The sequence below is a fragment of the Fusarium phalaenopsidis genome, assembly GCF_050370095.1.
Source record: "Fusarium phalaenopsidis strain FUZ10S chromosome Unknown contig_32320, whole genome shotgun sequence".
In the NCBI taxonomy this organism is placed as follows: Eukaryota; Fungi; Ascomycota; class Sordariomycetes; order Hypocreales; family Nectriaceae; genus Fusarium; species Fusarium phalaenopsidis.
In genome coordinates, this window is record NW_028145397.1 from 192,959 (window position 1) to 217,447 (window position 24,489).

A 24,489-nucleotide genomic window follows, 5' to 3' on the forward strand; every position below is an offset into this window, starting at 1 on the left:
CCTTGATTGTGTTTTCCTCTTTGTGGCTCAGTGTGATTATTGCAAGATGGGTTCCATGCCAGCTGTAAGCCGACTCTATCATAGACTATTAGTCTAGAGCTGTACTAATGGCACACAGACCTGGACGCGCTTTGTGCGATTCATCTCAACGGACGACCGAGAATTGTGTGGAGAGCCAATTGATCAAGATGTTGATGGTGAGTCATATCTCATGATCTTCAGGGCCAAGATTGACAGTCATAGTCGGTTTGGCCATCACCGCAGGCCAGATAGTCGAGGTCCGCTTGCTTGACCGTCCCTCTGCGGTAGACGAAAGCCAATTCACCGGCCAGACTGCATTCATCAAGACGGTACGTTGCCTCACTCGGCGAATCACTCATTGCTAACTACCTAATTAGCTCCTGTCCCCGCTCTCACCCCAAGAGGTCGCTACCATCCGCTGTATCGGCCTCAACTTCAAAGACCACGCAGCAGAGCTCAACTGCCCCCTCCCCAGCATCCCTGAAGTCTTCACCAAGCCCTCTACAACCCTCACAAACCCGTCCTCGCCCATCATTCTGCCCAGCTCAGCGCCAGATATGGTCGATGCAGAAGTCGAACTCGCCATTGTGCTCGCCCGAGACTGCAAGAACGTCAGGCGTGAAGATGCAGGGCGTTACATCTTGGGGTACACAGCCGCCAACGATGTGACTGCCCGTGATGTCCAGTCCAAGACCTCACAATGGGGATACAGTAAGGGTTTCGATGGATTCTGTCCCCTCGGACCCTGCCTGGTCAGGAGTGAGCTGTTTACTGATGTCAACCGGGACGTGTGTCTCAAGTCAACCCTCAACGGCGAGGTGCTACAAGACGGGAAGACGGATGAATTCATCTTCTCTGTGGGTGAAATAATTGAGCATCTCTCAAGGGATAGTACCCTACCAAAAGGCACGGTGATATTGACCGGAACACCATCGGGTATTGGTCATGGGAGGAAACCCCCGCGGTATCTAAAGGCTGGCAGTGATCTGCAGATCACCATTTCCCATGGCATCGGCACGCTCAAAAACCCGATTGTGTCATCTATCAAGCTTTAGGGTTGTACCAATACCAAGTTCATCATCTTGCCTCCAATGTGCCGACAAGATCCTCCCAAAATTGGTAGTCTAGCGGTTCGGGAAACGTGCGTGTAGGTCCGAGCCAGCTGTCCAGCCAACTCTCATAGGGGGCATGGACATCAAGCTCATCAGTATAGCTCACATCGCCATCCTGACAGGCCGCATTGTCGACATCTGGGCGCTGTGTAGAGTGTGACCGCTCTGACCCCCCTCCGCTTGTCTTTCTCGCTGTATAGATGCACAGCTCAATGACCTTGACTTCTGCCATGACGAACTCGTTGGCCCAGGTGTCGGCGCGCATTTTCTCGCAGTAGGCAGCCAGGTCTTCCAGTATAGCGTTCGTGCGAGGGCTGTGTGGCTCCTTGACGGCAATGATGCCGAGGACGAGTGCTGAGTTGAAAAGGTTGTGCATAGCAGCTCCAGCAAGGAGTCTATCTGTCATAGACGAGTTTCGGAGAGAGAGCTTTTGACGGAGGTCAGCACAGGCCGATGATATGCATGCCGTACGTGAGTACTGGAAGCGATCAGTAATCGACTCCAGGAGTACATAAGTACGGTGCAATGTAATCCGCGCAAAGTGGTACGATGAATGAAGATACATTCTCTGCCACCGTAGGAAAGGCCGCTCAGTGTCCAGGGAGGTGTCAGCATCTTCCAGGCGGAAGTAGGGCGGCAGGCCTGCTGCCCAGTCCAGGAGGATTTGGTCCAAAGCCATAACCTTTTCATAAGTTTGGTAGGATGCCGTCATTGGCGCAAGGCCGAAGAAGTCGTCGTGGATGTCACCCAGGATGGTCGCAAGCTGTTGAGTGAATCTATAGTAGATGCTCTGTGTTGGGTCTTCGATCGGCCTCTCCACAGCAGCTGCTGCATCTTCGGGCGAGTTGTCATCAATCCACACGTTTCGAATCTTCATCTCCATGCAGTGCTTGCTGTTAATGGTGTAAGGCCGACCAGTCGCGAGTGATATTGACCGATCCATAGAATAGAGTGTGCACCATAATCGTCGTCGCGTCTCAAGCACTTTTGGTGGAAGTCCCCAAGACTCTCCATCAACATGCATACCTTGTGCCTGTGCCATACGGATGGCGAAGGAGCTCGTAAGCCAGCTCTCAGTTTTGCGTCCCCAGAACATCAAGTACCGCGATACCAAGATGCCGGCCCGTACTAGGTCAGGACTCTCACCTGACAATGTGGGCGCAAGAACGATGGCCTTTCGTGATCCCCAGAAGAACTGCACCGAAGTCTCTTCGCAGCTTCTTTGTGCCTCGGGGGATGCTTCAGGGGAACAGTCTAGCAACTCAGCAAAGGCAAGCATCATGAAGAGGACTGCAAGCCATCGAAGGTCCACGGCTGTGAGATCATCGTCACCCCATTTGCGATTCCAAAAGGCATCATAGCTTGTCTGAAACGTCTCATGGTGGACAGCGTCGTAGACCGGATTGAGCTCAGTAAAGAATCTCTCAACAAGATAATCGACCAGCTCTTTTCTCCTTGGCAGATACCCGACGAGCTCCCAGATATGCGAGTAAGGGCTTTTGTCATCTCGGTGGAAATGAGGGTTCGGTCTTGTGGAGGAGTTGGGCATGCAGGACATGCCTATCGGTAACTCCGGTGATTCCATGGATATCAAGGACGCAGCGGATTGGTAACCAAAGTAGGATGCCCCATGATACGATGGCGCCCCTCGCGAATTGAGCAGATGTCCGATGCGGGAGGAATGGAAGCCCGACCCGGAGGCCGTGGATGGTTCTGTTGTCCGCGCTGGCGTTTGAATGCTCGCGATGGGGTCATTGGTACGAACATCATGATGCCGTGGGGAAGGCATTTGTCGGTGACGTGATGTTCCCATCGATGATGGGGCTGGTAGGTGGCATAGATGAGGGATCTGGCGGTGTATACACGTTGAGCATGGGGTCTGTCTATTACACTGGGATCATCAGTCTCTGCTCAGTGATCAGATTGGCGGGCATGTTAACCTTTCGCTTGAGACGTCGGCATTGCGTACAAACATTGGCCCTGAGTCCATGGGTCCGCCGGGCGCTCATCGGCGGCGTGCTGCGGCCGGCTTCCTGGAACGAATCCATCTGAAATGCGTCCAATCGTAATCAAGTCTTGCACCTAATTGTCTGATACACGGGGTAGCGGAGCGCGGTAATGGATTGAGACTGGAGGCCTGTGTGAAAGGGGGAGAACAGAGAGCGGGCCGTGAGCGGCGGGGAAACGCCGAAATGATAGGCCGCTCACCGCTTTGCCCGATAGGGATCGGCACTGCGGTTCGCTGGAAATCTGGAGATGGAACCCAAGGTCTTGGCTCTGGCATCCGCGGCGACCGGTCTTGCCACGCACTCTGATTCGCACTCGGGTTCTCGTCTTCTATGTGTCGAGCAACGTCACGGCCGTCGGGTTTAGCCTGGCGCTTGGTGAATCGATGAAAGGAGAGGTCAGACAATACTTCACAACGTGCTCTCGGGTAGCCGCGGCGGCCGATAGATCGCAGATCAGGAATCAAGAATTGCCTTCTCTCACAAAAGATTCCAGTAGATCCGGCCGTCTCAAGACCTATATAAGAAGAGCCTGGGTTAGCAATATAGATTTCGTAAACTACTACACAAAACGCCACGAACCATCAGTAACCAATGCTCTTTACCAATTTTCTCTTTTTTAGCACCCGGATTTTTTCCACCATGGCCATGGACAACCAGAGCACCCTGCACCCTGCAGTTGTAGCTGTCAGTTAAACACTCTATTGATCCTGTCAAGTTCAATCATACTGAACCGAGTATAGTGTAACGCCGTGGCTGCACTCTACCCTGCCCAGGTTGTTAAATCATCCTCCTCGGAGTTTGCTGCCGCCCAGGATTCGTTCTGGGATGCCAGACAGCGAGAGAGAGCCCCGGTCTGCTTCTTTCGACCAACGAACGCGGCTCAAGTGAAAGCCGCCCTGATTGAGGTGGTTCGCGCTAAATCCCACTTTGGGATAAAGGGCGGCGGCCACTCGGCGAGCAAAGGCTCGAGCAGTGAGGGCAGCTTTCAATTTGATCTCTCGAATCTCGATCACGTCGAGATTTCAGACGATAAACAAACCGTCAAGGTGGGACCCGGCGTTAAATGGGGCCCATTGTTCCAAACCCTTGAGAAGCACGGTGTCATGGCCGTAGGCGGGCGTGACTTCAACGTTGGCGTACCTGGATTCATATTTGGCGGTCAGTTCTGTTCCATGTCGTGTCTGCAAGGTTGAACATAACTAATGTAGGAGGACTGGCAGGTGGCATTTCGTATCTATCCGCCCCACGTGGCTGGGGCATTGACAACTTGCTCTCTGTTGACCTAGTCTTGGCAAATGGTAACACGGTGACGGCAGACAAGTCTTCTCACCCTGACCTTTTCAAGGCCTTACGGGGAGGCGGTGCCCATAACTTTGGTATTGCCACAAGCCTCACCTTGAGACTATACCCATATACAGGCATGTGGGGAGGCGTGCATGCCATTGCCGAAAGTCACTTTGACGATGTCTTTAATGAATATGATCGGTATTCGCATGAGTTAGTCAAGGACGGCAAAGCTCATCTGATTATGGACTTTACGTGGAGGGACAACGGACTGATTGTTGGTCTGTCCATGGGGTACCCAGAGCCCGTCGACAACCCTCCTATCTTTGATGGATTGCGCCTCGTTCCGAGCCTTGTCAGCACTCTTCGTCTTGATGATTGCAGCTCTCTGGCAACTGAAGTTGCCGAGGTCACTGACTCGCGGGGAAAGCGAAACATATATTGGACATTGGCCATGGAGTACGATATTGAGTTGCTCAAGTCTGTGTATGAGCTCTGGGCGCGGACTACGAAGCCTCACGCTTCTCTATTCCAGTTGACTTTGGATGTCAACCATATCACTCCAGCCATGAGAAATAAGGCAGCGAGGGAAGACAGAGGTAATCTGTATGGGCTCGAAGGTGCCAATGAACCACTGACGAATATAATGTTGACCATCGTGTGGGAGAACGAGGCTGACGACAGGGAGGTCGCAGCCTTGCTGAAGAGCTTGGGGAGGGAGATTGAGGCCCTAGCTGAGCAGCACGGCAAATCTGCTCCGTTCAAGTATATGAACTACGCAAACGAGGAACAGGATGTTGTCGCAAGCTTTGGAGAGGAGAGTGTGTCCTTCCTAAAGCAGGTAGCCTCTAGGTATGACCCAGAGGGCGTTTTCCAGACCTTGCAGCCTGGGGGCTTTAAGCTTTATTAGAGGGAATGAATCCTGTATTTGAGCTTAGGTTTACATATGAAATTCCAAGGCATCTAATAAATCCTACAATCGTGGGTTTTCTAGGTGCTCTGCTATCTTTCTCGATAAATCTCCCTGCAACCTGGCCAGTAACTTTGTTCTCAAGCAACTCCCAAATACCGAGGTATAGCATCAGACTCAGGGCAGATGGCCATCTGGTAGTAGACACGACTACAAATAGTATTGTTGACATTGTGGTAAGATTCCTTGGTTACTTGAACTGGAATAGCTGAGGGAAAAGTTGAGAGACATCAAGGACCCCGTCGAGAAGACCTTAGTAGCGGCGATCACTTGGACGGACTTTTGGAATGGCTGCACGGGGGTAGTACAAGAAGATCGATAAAGATAACTAGCTAGTGGTGCATGGACCTAAAGTCAAGTAGTGACAGTCTTTGGGATTGCCCATTCCTTCAGCTTCTCTTGGTTCTCCTTCTGAGCCTCTCGCAAGGACGCAATGTACTCCGGGTTCTTGCTGTAAAACAGAGCATCTCGGAGCTCACCATAGATAGCCTTTCGCAAACTCAGGTCCGATGTCTCGAAACACTGATTAACCAGCACCCGAAGAGTGTTGTCGTCTACTTCCTTGATGTCGGCGGAAGATTTCACAACGCAGCAAGCAACGACTGACTTTGCTGTCTTTTGCAGACCTTCGCTACTGAAATTGTAGCAAAAGAAAAGGGTGTCGAGGCGGGAAATACCGCCTAGGGGATCGATTGAGATGGCGCTGCATCGAGGGTTAGTCTAACATTATGAATGTCTTGGGGAAACTATGCATACTATCTCGTTTGCAACTGGCGACTGCCGGATGATTCACCAAGAAGCTTTCCAATGACACTTGCGGCCAAGTTTGCGATTCCGTCCGCGACAGGACCGTTGGAGAAGTCCTTGACGGCTTCCTTGATCGCAGGTCCAATGTTGTCTTGCTTCGAGGTTGTACACTGGATGTACTCGAAGTGATTGAGGATCTTGGAAATGGGAATCAGGTGAGTGTCGTGATCCCGGTTCCTTTTTCAGTCAGACTTGCTTGTTATTAAGTCACATGCTGTTAACTAACCTGATGCGCTCGTTGAAGGCGTCTAGGAGATCTTGAGCTGTCTGGCGCATGTTTTCCAGGGCCTCTCTGATCTCTGCCTCTTTGCCCTTGGCATCATCGATCTTCTCAATCTGATCGCGAACGGCAGAAACTGCGGCACCCATTGCGGATAGAACGATGTATAGAAATACCTCAAGGGGAGAATGGTTGTGACTACTGAAGTCTTGAGACCGAGGATTGAAGAGAATAAATCTCAACACGACGGGGATGCCTTCATATAAGATTATGGACATGACTGAGAGGTGAAACATATTAAAAGTGGCGAAGCTGAACAAGTTGATTAAAGTTCAACTGGGCAATAAACCGCGAGTGGCGTAGCTGAACTTGCTCACATGAGTAGGAAGGCTCTGGAGTTATGTGATTCAGCTACCCCAAAGCAGGTGGCTGTCCGCATCGGACGGCGGCCCCACCGTTGACCGTCCTAACAGACCATTCAAACTTCAGTATTACAACCGAACTATTGGCAGTGGGCATTTATTGCTACCTTAAATCGCACAAGAATGGAAACTCCATATCCCTTTGCGGTGTTAAGGCCTCCGTTCAGGCAGCCACCACTGGACGGAAACATGGCAGAGTTGTGTGTCGGGTACTGATCTAAAGGAGAAAGTTTCCACGGCCAAGCGGTATGGCACGGAGTCTAGTGCTCAATAAGCTGCTAGAATAGTGGCATAGATCCAATTATTGAAAAATAATTGCATTTCGATGTTGTATAGCTAATAAACACCCCGAAAGGGCTGTACAAGATGAGCGTCATAGTTGCATTTCTAGAAACCTATTTCTAAATTACTCCCACGACAACTGTGAGAGTCCTTGACGTGAAATAGTAAAGAAGAAATCACTTCATAGTTAAATTCTCATATTTAAGCGCTGTTGATTCGACTCTGTCGACCCAATTAAATAACAGGTGAAAGAAGTCAACTATTTCCATGATTGAAGAAATATCCAGGTGTGAGCTTGACGCGCGTAAGCGCCGTGGCGTTCGCCAAGGTCGTGTCTGATTTCAGCTGTCATGCAGCGCTGGCATAACTTGTCCGCAACATCAAAAGTGAGGCGATCGAGGACATCACAATTTACGACAACAGCATGAGCCCGCAGATCTCGTCCTCCTCATCGCTTGGGGTACCCCATCTGTAGCGAATCTATTCCAGTCGATAAGCAAAGACAAACGGCTCTGCCTGCTCAAATGATATCGAATGATAAGATCCACTCGAGGCTTCCGCCCATGGTCCTACGCTAAGAAGCCTGACAAGGTCGCAAATCAGGCTGTGGCTGTTCTGCCGTCACCTGCATGCATCTGGCAGATGTGAGGGGATTTTGGCTTGGCTCTGTTTGAGCCTTCGAAGACAGAAACATTTTGAAGCCCAATATCAGCTTCGTACGAACGTCTTCTGATCGTACCATATCCGGAGTTGGCGATAGTCTAAATCCAGAGAATGGACGTTGAATAAGGTAACACAGCGGCGGTTCAACGCCCACTAAAAACAAACTTGCATTTTTTGAGCCTGGGCGTCATTCAATGAGGTGCATATTCTTTGCTGCTTTTCACACTCGAGAACATGCATGCCGATATGAGGCGTTTCGCAATGAGATGGCGTGTGATGAGGCAACCCATTGACCAGGCCTCTCCAACCAGTTTTGCCAAGCAGGCAGGACATTGGTAGCTTAAAGATCATGCTGACTGGACATATTGCAAGTGAAAGTTGAAGCCTTAACTTGGGTAGGCAGCGCGGCTCTCTCGATTCAGCCAAGCCCATCCGGTCATTCACTTATTCCCCCATTTCAGATATCGGATTTAAACAACATCAAGAGGAACCCGAGAGAAGAACAACTCACTCAGATGGAATGGGCTTGGAAGAACGAATGAGACTTTGGTTCGACAAAGATAGCTTCGAAGGTCGAGTTACGAAGACTTCTAAAACCTATGCCGCACCCAGTTCTCGAGCTTGGATGAGTATTTCCGCCAAGTGGCACGTTATCGAATCTGTAGTTGTAACGCCGCTGGTGCTTCTGCGGAGAGAAGAGGAAATAAAGGGTTTGTCCGCGGTTCTGATTGGCAACCATTGAGCATGACTTCGTTCCATCAATCCCTTTTAAGTTTTGCCGGTCGCCTTGGGATTCCCCCCATTACTTGCCATGACGTCGGTTTGAAATTATTAACTTCACGTTTTCTGGGCGTTTCGAGCGGGTAGCGCAGGGCGTGGCTTTGGCTTTGGTCTGTCAGAGCAATGAGAGTGACAGTGCAAAAAATGGGATGCGGTCACGATCAGAGCTGGATTAACAGGAAATGGCATAAATCAGGACATGGAACGGTCGAAAGCTTCCCGAAACTTCGTACCTTTGATTCTGTATTTTGTGGTCCCGTCCAGGCAGGATCACTTTTCCGACTGCTTTAGGAGCCACTGATAGACTACAGAGAAATCTTTCCCCTTGAATGAACCATCAACTGCGTTGTATACGTCGTGGGCTTTGTCAGCCAAGGCAGTGCTAGCTCCGGACGCTCTTGCCCCAGCCATGGCCAACCTCAGGTCCTTGTTGATCATGCTCACAGGGCAGCCTGGTCGGTAATCATTTGACGCAGGTGAATCCTCAACAACACCAGGAACGGGGTTGTTCACTTCCACTGGCCAACATCGGCCTGTGGAGTGGCTGACCAGATCAGATAAGGCTTTCAGGTCAAGCCCCCAGTGATGTCCCATGCTCATCGCATCAGCAACCGCGATATTATTCACGGCCAGGATATAATTGTTGGCAAGCTTGCTGGCAACGCCGTAACCTTGATCTCCCATATGCCAAGTGCGTTCTCCCATTAGGGACAGAATAGATTCGACGCGGTCGAGAAGCTCCCTCGACTGCGAGGGCGCCCCGTACATGAAAGACAAAGTGCCCGCACGAGCACCTACCGCACCACCTGATACCGGCGCATCGATGAACTGCCCAGCATTCGCCTTGTGGACGAGATTTGCTACACCTCTCGACGCAGGTGGATCAATCGTGGAAGTGTCAATGAAGAGACGCTCTTGCTCTAATCGCGGAAGCTGATGACCGGTCACCATGGAACGATAGAGCTCCTCGACAATAGGCGGCGATGGAAGGCAGGTTATGATGACTGTCTAGCGAGTTTCGAATTAGTCTCTATTTAGGATGATAGTAAAACGGGTTATGGAGAGTCATGAACTTTACTCACTGATTTTTCGGCAAGCTCTCGTGCGTTCTGTGCAAGTTCTACCTGCAAAGATCCATCCTTGGTGGTTTCTTGATGGAATTTGCTCATCAAATCGCGATTAATGTCTTGAATGACAAGTATGTCGGACGATGGCATGCGAGCGCGAAGATTCCTCGCCATAAAATAGCCTATTGATGTTGATCAATTATATGAACATACCATGATGACTGAGAGAACTTGGATGCAAACATACCCATTTGGCCCAGGCCAATGAAGCCCCAACGTAATACACTCATGTTTACTAAGGAAGAATCTCTGTGGGTTGAAGGACGTGACCAAGTTGAAACACTTCTAGCCTCGATGTCACTTCAGCTTAACACAAAAGAACCTTGGCCAACATTTATATCCTTCGCAGGAGCCCCAGTACTTCATTCAAAAGGTTTAATCTACGTCACAAAAGTTCAGTTGGTGCCGCCACTTCCGGTAGGGCGTGAGCTGGCTGGCCGATGTCGCCCGATCGGCGAACCATGCCGACCATTCGGTAATTCATTCGGCACACAGCTTCTACTCAATTACTATAAGTAGAAGGGATGATGAAGTTCTGATGAATTATTTCTCCGATCATTTACATCCTGCATTTCATTAAGATGGACAAGTCTTCTGCAAAGGAGTGGCAACAGCTTTGTGACACGGTCAAGCAGCTTGTGCCCCAAGAACTTGGCCAAGAGTCGTGGTACCTGGTCATTGTAAGGGCTAGATCTCTTTAAAATTGGAAATCATACTGACATTTGAAGGCTGCAACCCTGGTGACCTCCCCTGATCCAGAGTTGCTGGCATCTTTTTACGCGCATGTCACTACGCACGACCCTGACTTTGCATCAGAAGAGGCCAAGAAACGCCTCTCTGAGAGGTTCCGTGATGTGTTACTCAAGCTCACCACGCTAGTTGGGGCCCCAAAGGTGCTGTGCGCCGTTATGCCTTTAGCGAAGGCAGAAGGTGAAGTTCAGACCAAAGCCAGGTGCGCCAAGTTGAACGACAAATGGTTCGTCAGCTCATGCTACGACGTGACCTTGGACCGCCATTGCTAACAGTGACTTCGCATCAGGCACATCGATCAATTGAACATGCCGGCAATTTATGATCGAGGGGTGAGGAGAATGGATCAAATCTACGGTTCCTCGCTTCTGCCCAAAGTTTTCGATTCCTACGGCAGCCACAAGGAGGACTTGAAGTTCAATGAATTCTTTGCCGTCTACGGCCTCTACCTTTCCGACTTGGAGGTCATGACATCACTTGAAACTGAAGCTGTGGTCTTTACATCCATCTCTTGTCTGGGGCTCAAAAGTCCCGGAGCCTGGCACTTCAGGGGTATGGGTCGACTGTTGCTTGCTAGTAGAGGCAAAGATGAGCCGAGAGACACCACTGCTCAGCTCAGCAATCTCAAAGACGCAGTCATTAGCGTTGTGAAGTTTGTTGGTGCGGAGTTCGTCCACACGTCTAAGTGTGAGCAGTGGGCAACTGTTGAAGACATTGAAAACCAATTGGGAGGATGGGGCCTGGATGATTAAAGAATTGGTCCCAGTATGAAATAGTAGATAGCCACTGGCAGTGAAATCAACTCAAACTCGCGGGTCACGTTTGCAAATTGAGCAATGTAAATTTCGATCGCGAGATCACTACAGTCGTTCACAAAGCTTTCAGAGTGCAGTTCATTATAACCCTTAATACAGACGGCCAGTGACCTCAATTTCGAAATAACCTTGTCACAGGAGGTCAAACATGCTGAGTTAAGCGCCGCATTCACTTTTTTTTCTTTCTTTTTTTTTTGCCCTGGTATTGTAAGATACTTGACTGGCAGTTCTTCTAACAACACAATTCACTCTCATAACATCGTAGGCCTCTTCGGTCTGTTTGACAGTTGGAGTTTCTCGGCTAATTCCATACCAAGAATGCTTCGGTGTATAAGACCGCTAGGCCATGGGAAGAGAGCCTACCAGATATGGCTGTACGACCTCAGGATGAGGGAAAGCTCCGTACAAAGCGGGCGAGCACTAGTGAAAACTTAGGAGAGCGCTTGACGTAGGGCATTTTACGTAGGGCACTTGCACACTTTAAGGCGTCATTGTCAGTCCCAGGAGGGTGTGGAGGCGCCCAAGAGGCCAAGCAGAATTTACAGTGATGCCTACAACGACAGTTTTAACGAACAGCGGTAACTCAACACCAAGACGGCATTGTCGGCTTATCTTAGTCCTCGCCAGCTTGTGAAATCTATTTGTAGATTCTAGAAACTCCAGTGGTGCAGAGTTGTCCAACTGCGGCATTGGGGACATGGCGTCTCTAGATTCCTCGAGTTCCCCGGACTCGGTTTGGAGAATCTCGATTTCCTTGATCTGCCGAGGCTGGTCGGTCGCGGAAGCGGCGCCGCATCCTAAATCTTCAGTTGAGGACGCGGCTCCGCATTCTAGCTTCGCTCTTCCGGCTCCGGGTGTAGATTCCCCGTTAAACTTAAAGCCGAGCTTTGCGGAGTAGTTAAGAATTGGGTAAGCCGCTATGTCTATCACCTGAAGCCTTTTAAGAAAGGAAAAGTCGTAACGTCATCGGCGTTGATGTCTACATTTGTCTCGGGATTGGATGCGGTTGCTTCGCCGTCAGTTAGGTAAGTGGATTTGCGCCGTTTCTAAGGTCCACGCATTTATAACTGACATTATACCGCCATCTCCACTGCCTCAGTACTGTACTTCATCAAGCTCGGCAGCATTCCCAAATGATACGTCACACCCTATCCAGCCCAAGTAGCTCATGGTTCATCCCTGCCCCTCTCACAGCCTTTGGCAGCCCATCCTCAACGCAATCATAAATCCTCAGTCAGAAAATCCCATCGCGATAACATTCCATCCCCATTTCAGTCTAGTACTGGCAATGAGAACGCCTGAAACAACCCATCCATTTAATATATATATAAGTAGCTTGGGGTTAAGGTTATGGTTTCTGGTTTGCATTATAAAACTACAGGCATTACGATTTTAGGGAGAAGAAAGCAAGTCAGCCCCTACCCAGGATTGATAGGCTAATTTGCGACATAGCACAACTACCCATAGTAGTAGAATTAAAGCAAAAGCAGAAATATAACACACTTCTATTTTATACACTTAAGTAGTAGCTGCATTATTAGTAGCCTAAACAATAGTAATATCTACGACCTCCAGCTTACTGATCCCCTTATATAATGGATGGGAGCAATATATTTCCATTAGCCCCAGCCTCTCATATGAACCGTCCGTCTTTCTAGACTTCTCGAGCACTAACCCCCCTCGGCATAGATTTCCCCTCTGATAAACAATCAAACATATGAGTGGGAAATCACCGGTGGCAGGAACCGGGATATCTGTTGTGGGCCACACACGCTTGTTTACGTATTTTAACCCCGTATTCTCCTCTCCCTCCCCAAAGAGTTGAGCGTCCGGCCAGAAGACCACCGCCTCGTGCGTGAGGGGGCAGTACCCACAGGTTGCAATAACTGGGTCATGGCCTCCCAAAAATACTTTGTAGTGCGGAATTGCGAGGCCATGCCGTGTTCGATCAACAGGCAATTCAACAAGAAAGGAACAGAGAGGATAAGACGCCCCCGGGGAAGCTCGAATTTCGAGTGTGTTCGGTATGCGTATCGTGACATCCATTACACGTCCCCGAAGCTTGAGTGGGCACTCCTGGCTGATGACGTACTCCGATACTGACTCCGGCAGGCTCAAAACTTCGACCTCGTATTGATGCAGGGCTGGAGATGTAGTAGAGCCATAACAGACGATATCTGTCAGCAGCAGCTCGGGAGTTGTGTCGTACGTTATTGGCCCCTCTGTTGAGGCCCAGCTCCAGGATGGAGCCTTGCATTCTCCGTCCTGCATGGCCATGGGGAGGAAGATTTGCCGTTTGAAATCCTTGTTGAAACCTGCCCTCCCGTAGCACCGCCATCGCAGTCCATCCAGGAGCTGGTTCACCCAAATCCCTGCCACACATCGACCGCCTGTTTTGGCGTGGATTTGCGACGCAATCGCAGACAATGCTGGAAGCCGATCGCGTTCGTAACTGAGGGATAGACGCGTGTAATCCCGAATAATCGTGCTGTACCAGTAGTCCACCAACTCTTCCTCTGTCGCGGCTCCTTTCAGAAGCATCCGATCATGGGCAATACGATCAGGAGTTAACCCGTACGATTCATTTCGACCGCACTCGCACCAATGTGCCAAGCGACATTCAAACGTCACTTCGGCACGGTGAAAGGTTAAGACTCGTCGAGGGACTAGGCGCTCTTGAAAGCACCATGCTCGCGTTGCAAGTGGCTCTAGCCGATTGTGAACAAAATGGTCGACTTCTTCCCTCCAATAAATGCCTCGTGCCGCCTCGTGCGGGCGAAAAGTCTCCCTGCGTTCCTTAACGAAACCATCAGAATCGCTCTGTCCGACTGCAGCAGCGATGGTAAGATAGGAATCCTGGTAGATGCGCGCCATGCATTTAGATTCTTGCTCCCAATCTTCATCGTCGTGTTGAATAATGCACAGGGAATCGATCCAGAGGTATCGGATCCCAAGGGCGCGGGTGATCGTGACAGAATCTTGGAACGTCTTGGGCAATTCACTCCACTCGATGGCGTTCAGTCGCTGGGTGATGTTATCCCTCCGGGTCTCACACCTGTACTGTTCTTCCCGGTCGCCCCAGCAGTGACTTAACGCAATATAAGAGCCTGGAGCTTCCTTCGTTTCGCATAGTCGAATTACGCTTCGAGGGTCGGTTTCAGAGCTACCTACATCGAGAATACGACGAGGAAGTGGCGGGAGATGCTCTGGCAAACAGGTGGCCGTGCGGTGGTCGTTGTTACAGGTATGAACCCATGATCTTACGAGGTTGATACAGGCTTCGTCTGTTGCAAAAGCTGAGATATGTTGGAGTTGTCCGATTCCAAGCTTATCATCGGCACTTTCAGTGGAATAGAGCTCCATCCCAATCATTCGAGCTGGCATATTACCACCTGCTGAGACCCTGAAGGTAAGGTCCTTGGTATCTGACAGGGCATCGGCGCCATGCCTGGCTGTACACGCGTTGTTGATGAGCTTCGCAGTGGGGCATCCTGAGCCATCGGCATCGTCTATAGAAGTCACAGCCAAGTCAAAGGCTTCGTGCCTGCTGTTTTGGAATTGCGAGCAAATGGTACATATGTTTGGGTCGTGGGGTACATCGGCCATGGTTCTGGAGTCTCGACTTTATCGATTCCCAAGCCGAAATTGAATGGTAATAAACCATTCAGAGCCTGAGTGGCCTAAAAGTCCTGGTACAGTGAGGAATGGTATTGTTGCGGACTTTCAGTTCTCTAGGATGCCGGAGCTCGGGGCTGTCACCGGACGGCCTAAATTGACCGTAGAGTCAGCTGCATTGATGCCCAACGCCTCACACCGTCTCTGGTACCACCTGAGCTAGCAGTTATAGCCTATGGCTCCACGACCCATACTGGAAGACAAGCCACAAACTAGCATACCTAGGGAGATAGCTAACCGGCGTCGAGGACTAGATATGTTGATAAGTCGGGCTTATCCTTGAACCTGTGTGTATTGCTTATATTGATCATCTCGAGATAATTCCTTCCTTCCCTTTTGGGCCTCGATGTGGCCTTCCTAATTGGGCCTAGTCCGCCCGACTAACCGGAGACCACCCGGTCGGCCATTGGAGGCACGTGACCACCCTCAGAGCTATCATATAGGGCCCAATCCAACAGTTTCAGACTCACTATAACCTTTACCTACTGTTAACGAGCTACAAATCGCCAGCTGCTGTTAATTTTAATCGTCGGCTGGCCTATGTCCTCCACGCGTAAAATAATTTCCCTAGAAGATTAATTGCCAGGAAGCAGCCGGCGTATCGCATACATGTTAGGAGATTTAATATTAAGTTCTGCCGTAGAAGCTGCAGTGCTGGAATGCATGGCGTAACCTCAGCGTCACACACGAGGCATACAGATTCAGAATGCTGTTATGATGCTGTTGTGATGAGCATTCCGAAATCGGCAGTCAGTCTTTGGTCCAGACCCTTGAAGTGAACTCTGAAAAGTGAGACAGTGTTCATGACAGACTTGCGCTCGCATTCTATTCGTCACGTTGCAAGCCCTCGGTGATATACAGTTTGTGGCGTTTTGGTCAGCTTCTAGTTGAGGTTGCCAATCGGGCTCAACGTGCCAAGAGGAGTTTCATTGTTCGGAGACTGCAGACTCTGGCACGAGCATGACCACCCTTTTGGTGTCAGGCTGCTGCGCCGTGTTGCGCGGGGTACTGCAGGCAAAGGCGGTAGAAAAACGACACTCATATATCCGTAACTTCGGTACATCGTCGTCATCGAAGCCAACGCTCCAACGTATCGTTCCTTCCATCTTTGGGCCATCTTCAGTATAATTTCATCCTATAATTACCGGCCACCTACTTCATCATGCAACCCCATATCTGCTAGACATACGTTTATTTGAAGTCTAATACTCCCTTTACCGGTATTCCGTCTTTCCAATTCGTATCCGGATGCTCAATACCTCCGCCCCCAAACGGAAACATTTATAGCTATTCTCAAACTCTTCGACAAGCTCTTCGATAAAGGCGTTCTCTCGGTCGCGCCATGACTGTCTTTGAAAGTGTTAACGGATGATGATGCAGAGCTCAGGTCGACCAGAGGCCACACTTCAACAACCGGAAGTAGCTTAAAGCTATCGCTACTTTATCTGACCTCACCATGAACCTACCTCCTTTTGGTATGGTTCCAAAGCCTGAATCATCGTGGCCAGTCTAAGCTGGCTCAATCCGACATTTGCCGCTGCAGAATCGGGCTCGCCGCTCAGATGGTCCCCACCGGCTTCCAGACGTCACGACTGTGCATTACGGGCCTCCATCAACTGATTGTGAATTGTGTCCGGGCCGTTGATTGTAATGAAATTTGCCATATGCTCATGGAAGGCGGCTCATGCTAGAATATGATTCCAAGCTTGTAAACGTGGGCTGCATCCACCGTATTGTTAGAGACTGGATCGAATTATTTTGACTAGATATTACCGAAAATCGTTTGCATGTGAAGCGGTATTGGCACATAACCATTGGCCTACACCAGAAACACCACTGTCATAGTTCCATCACAATTCACAACCGTGGGCTTCCCTGCATGCTTTCTATAGACTTACGCCACAAATAACTCATTAATTGGTCGCCTGGCCATGGCCTGGACAGCAGGCTGCCTGGGATCTCGCATGCTCTACCCCCGAGAGAACAGCAACCGCATGGTAACTTCCGCAACGGGTGGCGGGAGCACGGCAACATAGCGCTGCTAAGCGGGGATTTTCTAGCCGGCTGTCGGTCTTCGGCAGATCTTTCTAATCTATCACTGTAGGGTTAAGGTTAAGGTATCGGAAGCGTTGAGGCTAAGATAAATATAAGTCATGGCAAGCATGATTGGATGTTTGGGTTGCAGGATCTGCCGTAAAATTGAACCCTCGGTCTTCGGTCGGAAGCAAGTCGGGCCGCCGTACTTATCTCCTTGAGTGCGTTAAGGCTACAGCCAGTTACTCGACCCACATGACCTTAGTCATGACGTAGGTACGAGAGGGGTACGGCATAGTGCTCCATTAATTATTTCCACCTAAAATATCTTGCAAATCTTTTTGAAGATACTCATGAGCTCCCAATCAATCCCTAGTCAGGCACTGAGTGCCTCTGATCCAAGCATTATAATTACAGAAGAGAATAGCCGCCGCGAGCAGCCAGCCGATTTCACTTGCCGACCTGTATTCAACCCGGTCCCTAGCTGCGGCACCAATTTCCTCCCGGTGATGGTGCCCGATCGCGACCTCGAGGTCAAAGAGCTGCCCCAGCAGCCTCTTGACCTCTTCCATCACTTTGTGCCTTATTTCCTAGTTGCAAAATGGGTTAAATATACGAATGAATGGGTTGATCATTTGCTTCGCAGTCGCAGCTGGAAGCTGGAAGCCACGGGCTCGAATTCGCAGTTGGAAGCCAACCACCGTGCCAGAGGTATATCTATGGCTTGCGCTTCTAATTCATATAGGAATTCATAAGGAAATCACAATCCGAGACCATTGGAAGACTTCCCGGCTAGGGCACCAAGGTTCCGACCATTCAATCCTCAAAGTCATGACTTTTGACCGCTTTCAACTGATTCATCGGCACCTTCGGCTCTTCAACCCCTTCAGCCTCGCCAAAGAGGCTGCCAAAGCTGGCCTTACAAAGGTCTTTGCCGCCGTTGACGAGTGGTCTCGGCACCTACAATACGCGTCAACTGAATTCCTCAAGCCGGGCACGAATATCGCTGTGGACGAGTGTATGATCCGCTATACAGGAAGGTCATACCAGACAACACGAGTCCCAAATAAGCCTATCCCCGTGGGCTTCAAGATCTGGGCCACGGCGCAAAAGGCCTCTTCTTGCGGTGGCTTTGGCACGAGCCGAAGAAGAGATACGGTCCAGTTAGCCTCGTAACGCGGCTTCGATCTCAGAGAAGAAGGCGACTTTACACACACCTCAACCCGACACAAAGCGTGGTTATTGCCCTTATTAATAAGCTGCCAAAAGCCATATATCACGTCTTCATTGATAACCTCTTCTCGTCCGCTAACCTCTTTAGAAGCCTCCGTCAATATGGCCACGGGGCCACAGGCACGGCCCGCCGCAACTGTGGTATCTACGCCCCCTTCGCGAAGCTCAAAGACGATGATTCTGCCGGCCGGAGGCTCCTTCAGTTCAATGAGGTCAGAATGGCTCCAACAGTTGATAATAAGGTAGCAAGCTAAGTCAAATTTACCTATAAAACCCCTACTAATTTGACTTACTCTTCCCTAGGTCAACCAAATCGCGTGGAAGGATAACGCCCTCGTGCTCTTCTTATCTACTGTATTCAAAGGCGACGAGCTTATCATACGGAAGAGGAAGAGGCCAAATACAGATCAAGCCCGCGCACGGCCAATACAGCGTTTTTTTGGTGACGATGCCGTTAAGACCTTTGCGATCCCTTCTATCGCCGCTACGTACAACGATGAGATGAACCATGTGGACCGTGGCGACCAAATAAGGGCATCACGGGGCTATAGTCACTCAATTCGTCGTGGCCCTTGGCAGGCTATAGCTTGGACCTTCCTTCTTGACACAGCCCTCATCAATAGCTATCTTCTTCAGCTTCATGGGCAGCCAAAGTGGAAGAAAATACGGTCTCAGAGTGACTGGCGAGGCCGCCTTATAGATGACCTTATTGCGGCTTATTGGACTGGTCATTCCAGGCAGCGATTTCGAGCTGGCGACGAAAATACGCCTATGGAGCTGCATGAACGCGTCAAAAGAGGGAAAAACAGCCCTTGCCTTGCTTGTCAAGGACTCCGCTGCGGTCAAATTAGGTCACGTAGCAAGAGGAAGCCGTTAACCGGCATCAACACCAATACGAGGAAAAAGGGGCCAAAAAAAACAAGGTACGGCTGCCGGCAGTGTGATGTTGCCCTTTGTAACCAGCAGGATTGTTGGGACTTCTATCACCATATAAAATAGGAGGCAATTGAAGTACCTCTAATTTGCGGCATTTTAATTGGATCAGACCCCTGCTCGTGACCTGGTTGTAGCCTTAACGCACTCAAGGAGATACTCCCAGCGGTTATGACCTTCTCTGATGAACCTCTGGTCGTCATGTATAAGGGTATCGGTAAGGATTGATTAAGAACTTATAGATAACTTCAAAATGATTTATGGTGTTTTAGATGGGAATGATTAATGAAGGACCTTTAGGTTCCCCGTATGCACTGCTTAAAGTGACAGGGGCAGTGTGGGGTCAGTTACTTCCTGGAGCCTCCTGACAATCGAAGGGATATATATGGTTCGGCGTTCGAAAATCAGGCACATGCATCATTTATTTTCGTCTTTCCCATACTTTTCTTTTTTTTTGGGGGGGGGGGGGGGGGAGGAGGGACTATTGGAATTCTATGAACGACATTACGGCAACCGCGACTTTCCAATAAAACAGACCACGAAATGTTGACTAGAGCTAATAACAGCAGTTAAGCCTCGAAACCCAGAAAACGCGTTGCTTAACTCCAACTAATGAGTGACTTGAGAACATCGATGAGAGTGAGCGTCGTGAGGACGCCCGCCATCATGATGACGAAGGGTCTGGGGAACAGCACACCGTTCTCACTGGCCTTGACACCGGTGTGCACTCAGCACAAAACTCTGTCAGTGCACTCCAGCTTCTTCAAGACTGGGATCCTAGCTTCAGGCCTTTAGGGAGCAACTTTCAGAACGAGCTGTACTGGAAGCAATCTGCATGATAGACTTATCCGACACTCTTCTATTCTGCCTCGTTGCAGCGATTTTATCGGACTTGTCTGCGCCACCAACTTCGGGTATTCGAAAGTGATGTGACTTGTGTCTACGAATACGGCAGGTAGCTCCAAGCCCGAGCTCAGTGGCGATGGTCATTCTCCGGTCATCGCACATAGGTCCGCCCTACAGACCGGGATTGGTTGGTCAAGAAGGAAGGCAGCCGGCTAGGACTGAAGAGCAGTTAGTCGGCGGTAGAGAATGCGGTTAGCGGAATTTGCGCAATACTAAGCCATCAAGGATGCATAGCGTAGGAAACCCTCATCAGAACGAATGGGAGCTTTTGGCTTGGTGACCGAGGTGCATCGTCGGCTGAAATGATGACGCCATGCTGTTGTGTTACCTATCATCCGCCTTTGATTCCACACGAAGCATATTGCTTGACAACGAGATGCCCGAGGCTTTTAGTCAAAAAAATACGATCTTGTGTGCGTATAAATATGTCTCCTCTTCTGGCTCTCAGCGTTTTTAAGGGACGCTAAACGATTATTCTGTGCTCACCACATCCTGACCAGTTTAAACTCTCTCACTTGGACCATTTACACTTGCCGCAATGGTCGTTGAAAGCTATGGTGTCTGGAGGGCAAAGCCCGTTCGCTACACCGACGAGGATAGGCATCAAGATTCGATGTCGCCACATCTCTCGCTCTACTTTACCAATGACGAGGCCGGAGAGGCTCGCGCTGCTATCAACATCAAGTCCGGCAATCGCCAGGAATCCCGTCTCGCATACTGGACGCTCTCTCAATTCACTCACGCCATCACCGAGAAGCTCGACGCACTCAAAGACGGCTTCCAACTCCTTGCTGGCACATCAGAGCAGGGGCCTGGGGGCCTTGCACTCGACTTCATCCGTGGCAACCTCTTCCGCCGGAGCCACGGCCGCATCCTTCCGCATGACGTTGACGGCCCAGACAACGACATCCTTGATCAGCTGAAACCCATCCTCGATCGCACGATCTCAGCAGACGCCACGGTGTACATCTATGGCTCCGACTTCAGCGACGGCAGGGGTATACATAACGTACACATGAACCAGGGGAACTCGCGACGCTAGGCGAGGGACAACGGAGTCTTCCAGGACGGCGCCCTTATTTTCAAGTTCGAGGACCATTGGGAGGCAGTCTTCCTCGCCTTCGCATCCCAAGCCGTCCATACCGAGGATGGCCCCAACGACGCCGGCCAGCCACTGCCAAGGACCGGATATATGACGTGGGCGGACTTTTTGGCACCCGAACTTACTGGCGGGGACCGGGCCCAACATGACCTTGCCGACTCCCCGGTGTTTATTACCCAGGCGTTTGTCAACCCACCGGGGCCAGATAACCAGCCGGGAACCGCCCCGGAAACCGTCACGCTGACCAACCGCACGGGCCAGGAGGTGGACTTCACCGGGTGGAGGATTCGCAACAAGGCTGGAGAGGCTCAGGAGCTACCATCCGGCCTGCATATTTCTGCCAAGGGCACCGTGACGGTCGAAGTGCCACGCGCTCCGCTCTCTAACCAGGGTGGTACCATTGCCCTTCTCAATGCGCAAGGCTTGAAAGTCCATGGTGTCAGCTATACGAAGGCTCAGGCTCAAGACGGCACGGTCTCCTTTAGACAGGCAATCATCGCTTAGTGGCAAATCAGCCTTAGAATCGCCGGCTCAGTTCCTAGGCATCATTGGGGCAGTTGTTGGACTCGAACGTCAGTTGGGGTTAGGGTTAGGGTTAGCCGGCTTGGCCAGTGAAAAGAAAAAGAAAGGAAAGGAAAGAAAGGGAAAAGAAATAAGAATTAAAAGATTAAAATTTAGGGTTAAATCGAAATATACGATGATTAGAGGGTGAATGGTTAAATATGATATGTCATAGGTATAAAGCTTAGGGTTAACTTAAGGTTTTAGTTATTAAAGAGAAAAAGGGGATAATATTATTATATGACTATTATTATTAATTGCAGTCAAAGATCACCCCGAACCGGTCCCGGTTAGGGTTAAAAGTTATGCGTCTTTGGGCTATCCATACCACGAGCCCCTAATATTTTAGAAGCCTACCAGTAAACTTGCCATTTTTGGACGCCCTCCCCACCTAAACCTGGGTTTAGGTGTCCGTGCGCACCCTCCCCTCCTCAAACCCCCCCCCCCCCCCCCCCCCCCCCCCCCCCCTCTTCTCTTTCCCCCCCCCCCCCTCTCTGCTCCTCTCCTCTGCCACCTACTCCTTACCTCGAGGCCCAGCCCACCCCCCCCCCCCTCCCCCCCCCCCCCCCCCCCTCCTCTTTTTTTTTTTTATTAGTCACCTTCCCCACCCCCTGTACCTTAACACTCCCATTCAATATAATAACCCGAACCCTCATCTCTTCCCACCTGTTGCTTCTTACCCTTTTACAATTCCACATCCCACATCAAATAAAATAAATCACAAACAATAAATCCCAATAATAATAATCATCAATCAATCATCACAAACAATGATCAAAATTGGTCGCCCTCTACCTCCCAAATCCAACCCCGATCCCCGGCCCTCCAAACGGCTGAAAACTACCCCTACCCACCCTTCCCGTGAACCCCGTCTATCCACCTCTCCCTCCCTACTTCCCGTCCCCGACGATACCCCATCATCACCACCTAAGCCCGCCAAGTCACCAAAGCCTCCTCCACCTTCCTTCACCGAGGTCGATTCCCTGAGGAAACAGGCGGAGCCCTACCGCCTCGCCGTCGCTGAGCTGCCCATCCATCTCCTCCATTCCGCCTGGTCTCGTGGCAACAACAGGCCCCTCGACCGCAATCACGTCGCCCATCTTTGTCGCTCTTTCCAGAATGGCGGCCTCGCACGTCGAGCCGAGCAGCACTACGTCCAGGTCTCCTGCAGTGCTGCCGCCGTTCAAAAAATGATCGACGCCATCCCAGACGCTGATCAGAGCACTGCCCAAGACCGACGTCAGCATGTGCTATCCTTCAAAAACTGGGCCGACTTCAACGGCGACGAGAAACCTGAGCTCATGGCCGGCCAGCATCGCATCGAGGCTCTGAAAGACTACGTGAAACAGACGGATTCTGATTCGAGCGATTTGTGGTGGATTTGCGAATTTTACGACAAAGGTGTGACCCTCTTCAATCACCCCCAATCCGCAGATCTTCTCTACCTGATATACTACTTATACATACATAACAAACAATACTCATCCTTATACACAGACACTCTACCAGTCGAACTTGACATCAAGCTTCGTGTCAACCGTCGCGATCTCACCCTGCCCGATACACATGGTCAGATCTGGTTACAGCTCGCCTCCGCCTTTGACCGGGACCCCACTCTATTTTCTGCCGAGAAAAATGTCAACAAGAAGGGTATCGAGAAAAGGATGTTGGATATCCTGTGCCTGACAAGTGAAGCTCGCTTTCCCATCAGCCGTCTCGTCACGCTGTGGAGAAGCGAGCGGTGGAGACCTCGCATTACCCGCTGGTGTCGAACCTCTCTGGGGAGAACCACATTCAACATTTCAAAATGGTATCAGATCGCAGGGTACAGATTGGACGAGTGAGTAACTCACCCTTGACATCCGTGATGGACCTACCATTTATTCATTCACCTCTCCCACCCCAGACAGTCTCGGATCAAGCCTTGCCTAGAATAATATGTGGCTAACTTGGGTGTACCATCGTCCTGCACGAGCAGTATTGGTTCGATACGTTCTATCAGATACTCGAAACTTTAAGGGCACTTCCTGCCTCCGCCTCTGAGTCCATTCAGATTTCAGACTGGACCATGCTCGCCTGCAGTCTCAAAAACGACACCTATGATGCTGCAGATGTATACCAAGTCTTTTATCCCAAGGAGGACAGTAGCAGCGGCGATAGCAACTCCACTCCATCGGTTCCTTCCACTGGCAAACCGAGCACAAAGGCAACACGGCGAACCGGATTTCTGACCTCGCTTGACAAGGAAGCCTATGACAGTCTTTGCCGCCATCTTCAACAGAACCTTACTCTTCGTTTTCCGGATGTGCAGCCTTTATTGCGGATCAAAAAGGAGGAAGGCGAGGTCATGGCACAGGTCATGGACCATGTAGTGCGCTGGGTCAACACCCAACCCGCTGATATCATCGGTCTTCACGAGAACAACAAGCCTTTACGACGAGAAGACCTGGTGCCTGCGATCAAAAGTCTCAAGGCGACTGCTTATGGAGACGATTGGTGGACTCGGCTCAGAGAAGACGACGATGTCGATGGCGCCGACGATGTCGCGTCCTGGCTCGACCTGCGTTCACGGACCCTGGAAAGGCAGGTCCTCGACTACGTCCGCAGCCATATGACCGAGTTCAGGGATCCCTCGACGAAACACTATCTCGACTTGATGCCAGAAGAACATTATGAGCAATATGCAGAACGCTTCAGCACCGGCGATCTCTGGATGGGCTTATTTCACATCGTCCAACACGCTGTTGGTCCTGCATTTCGTCCGGTGTGGGAGGATTCGATCC

General features: G+C 50.5%; 6 protein-coding genes across 6 annotated transcripts; 4 read left to right on the plus strand and 2 right to left on the minus strand.

The window, feature by feature from the left end:
- Positions 1 to 188: 188 nt before the first annotated feature.
- On the plus strand, positions 189 to 1,076 carry LRP88_12625 (fumarylacetoacetate hydrolase family protein; the record flags this gene model as incomplete). The annotated part of the gene is made up of 3 exons (XM_083249018.1): positions 189 to 197; positions 270 to 350; positions 399 to 1,076. 3 exons carry the CDS (start codon positions 189 to 191, stop codon positions 1,074 to 1,076), a joined length of 768 nt encoding a protein of 255 aa, XP_083095255.1.
- A 22-nt stretch (positions 1,077 to 1,098) lies between these two features.
- LRP88_12626 (fungal specific transcription factor domain-containing protein) lies at positions 1,099 to 3,206 on the minus strand (the record flags this gene model as incomplete). The annotated part of the gene is made up of 2 exons (XM_083249019.1): positions 1,099 to 3,016; positions 3,103 to 3,206. The coding sequence occupies 2 exons, from the start codon at positions 3,204 to 3,206 to the stop codon at positions 1,099 to 1,101; spliced, it is 2,022 nt and encodes a 673-aa protein (XP_083095256.1).
- Positions 3,207 to 3,781: 575 nt separating this feature from the next.
- Positions 3,782 to 5,336, plus strand: LRP88_12627 (FAD-binding oxidoreductase; the record flags this gene model as incomplete). The annotated part of the gene is made up of 3 exons (XM_083249020.1): positions 3,782 to 3,826; positions 3,883 to 4,300; positions 4,351 to 5,336. The coding sequence occupies 3 exons, from the start codon at positions 3,782 to 3,784 to the stop codon at positions 5,334 to 5,336; spliced, it is 1,449 nt and encodes a 482-aa protein (XP_083095257.1).
- Positions 5,337 to 5,750: 414 nt separating this feature from the next.
- LRP88_12628 (uncharacterized protein) lies at positions 5,751 to 6,572 on the minus strand (the record flags this gene model as incomplete). The annotated part of the gene is made up of 3 exons (XM_083249021.1): positions 5,751 to 6,099; positions 6,153 to 6,380; positions 6,430 to 6,572. The coding sequence occupies 3 exons, from the start codon at positions 6,570 to 6,572 to the stop codon at positions 5,751 to 5,753; spliced, it is 720 nt and encodes a 239-aa protein (XP_083095258.1).
- Positions 6,573 to 10,278: 3,706 nt separating this feature from the next.
- Positions 10,279 to 11,199, plus strand: LRP88_12629 (uncharacterized protein; the record flags this gene model as incomplete). The annotated part of the gene is made up of 3 exons (XM_083249022.1): positions 10,279 to 10,377; positions 10,426 to 10,673; positions 10,737 to 11,199. The coding sequence occupies 3 exons, from the start codon at positions 10,279 to 10,281 to the stop codon at positions 11,197 to 11,199; spliced, it is 810 nt and encodes a 269-aa protein (XP_083095259.1).
- Positions 11,200 to 20,581: 9,382 nt separating this feature from the next.
- On the plus strand, positions 20,582 to 21,649 carry LRP88_12630 (uncharacterized protein; the record flags this gene model as incomplete). The annotated part of the gene is made up of 2 exons (XM_083249023.1): positions 20,582 to 21,052; positions 21,110 to 21,649. 2 exons carry the CDS (start codon positions 20,582 to 20,584, stop codon positions 21,647 to 21,649), a joined length of 1,011 nt encoding a protein of 336 aa, XP_083095260.1.
- Positions 21,650 to 24,489: the final 2,840 nt, after the last annotated feature.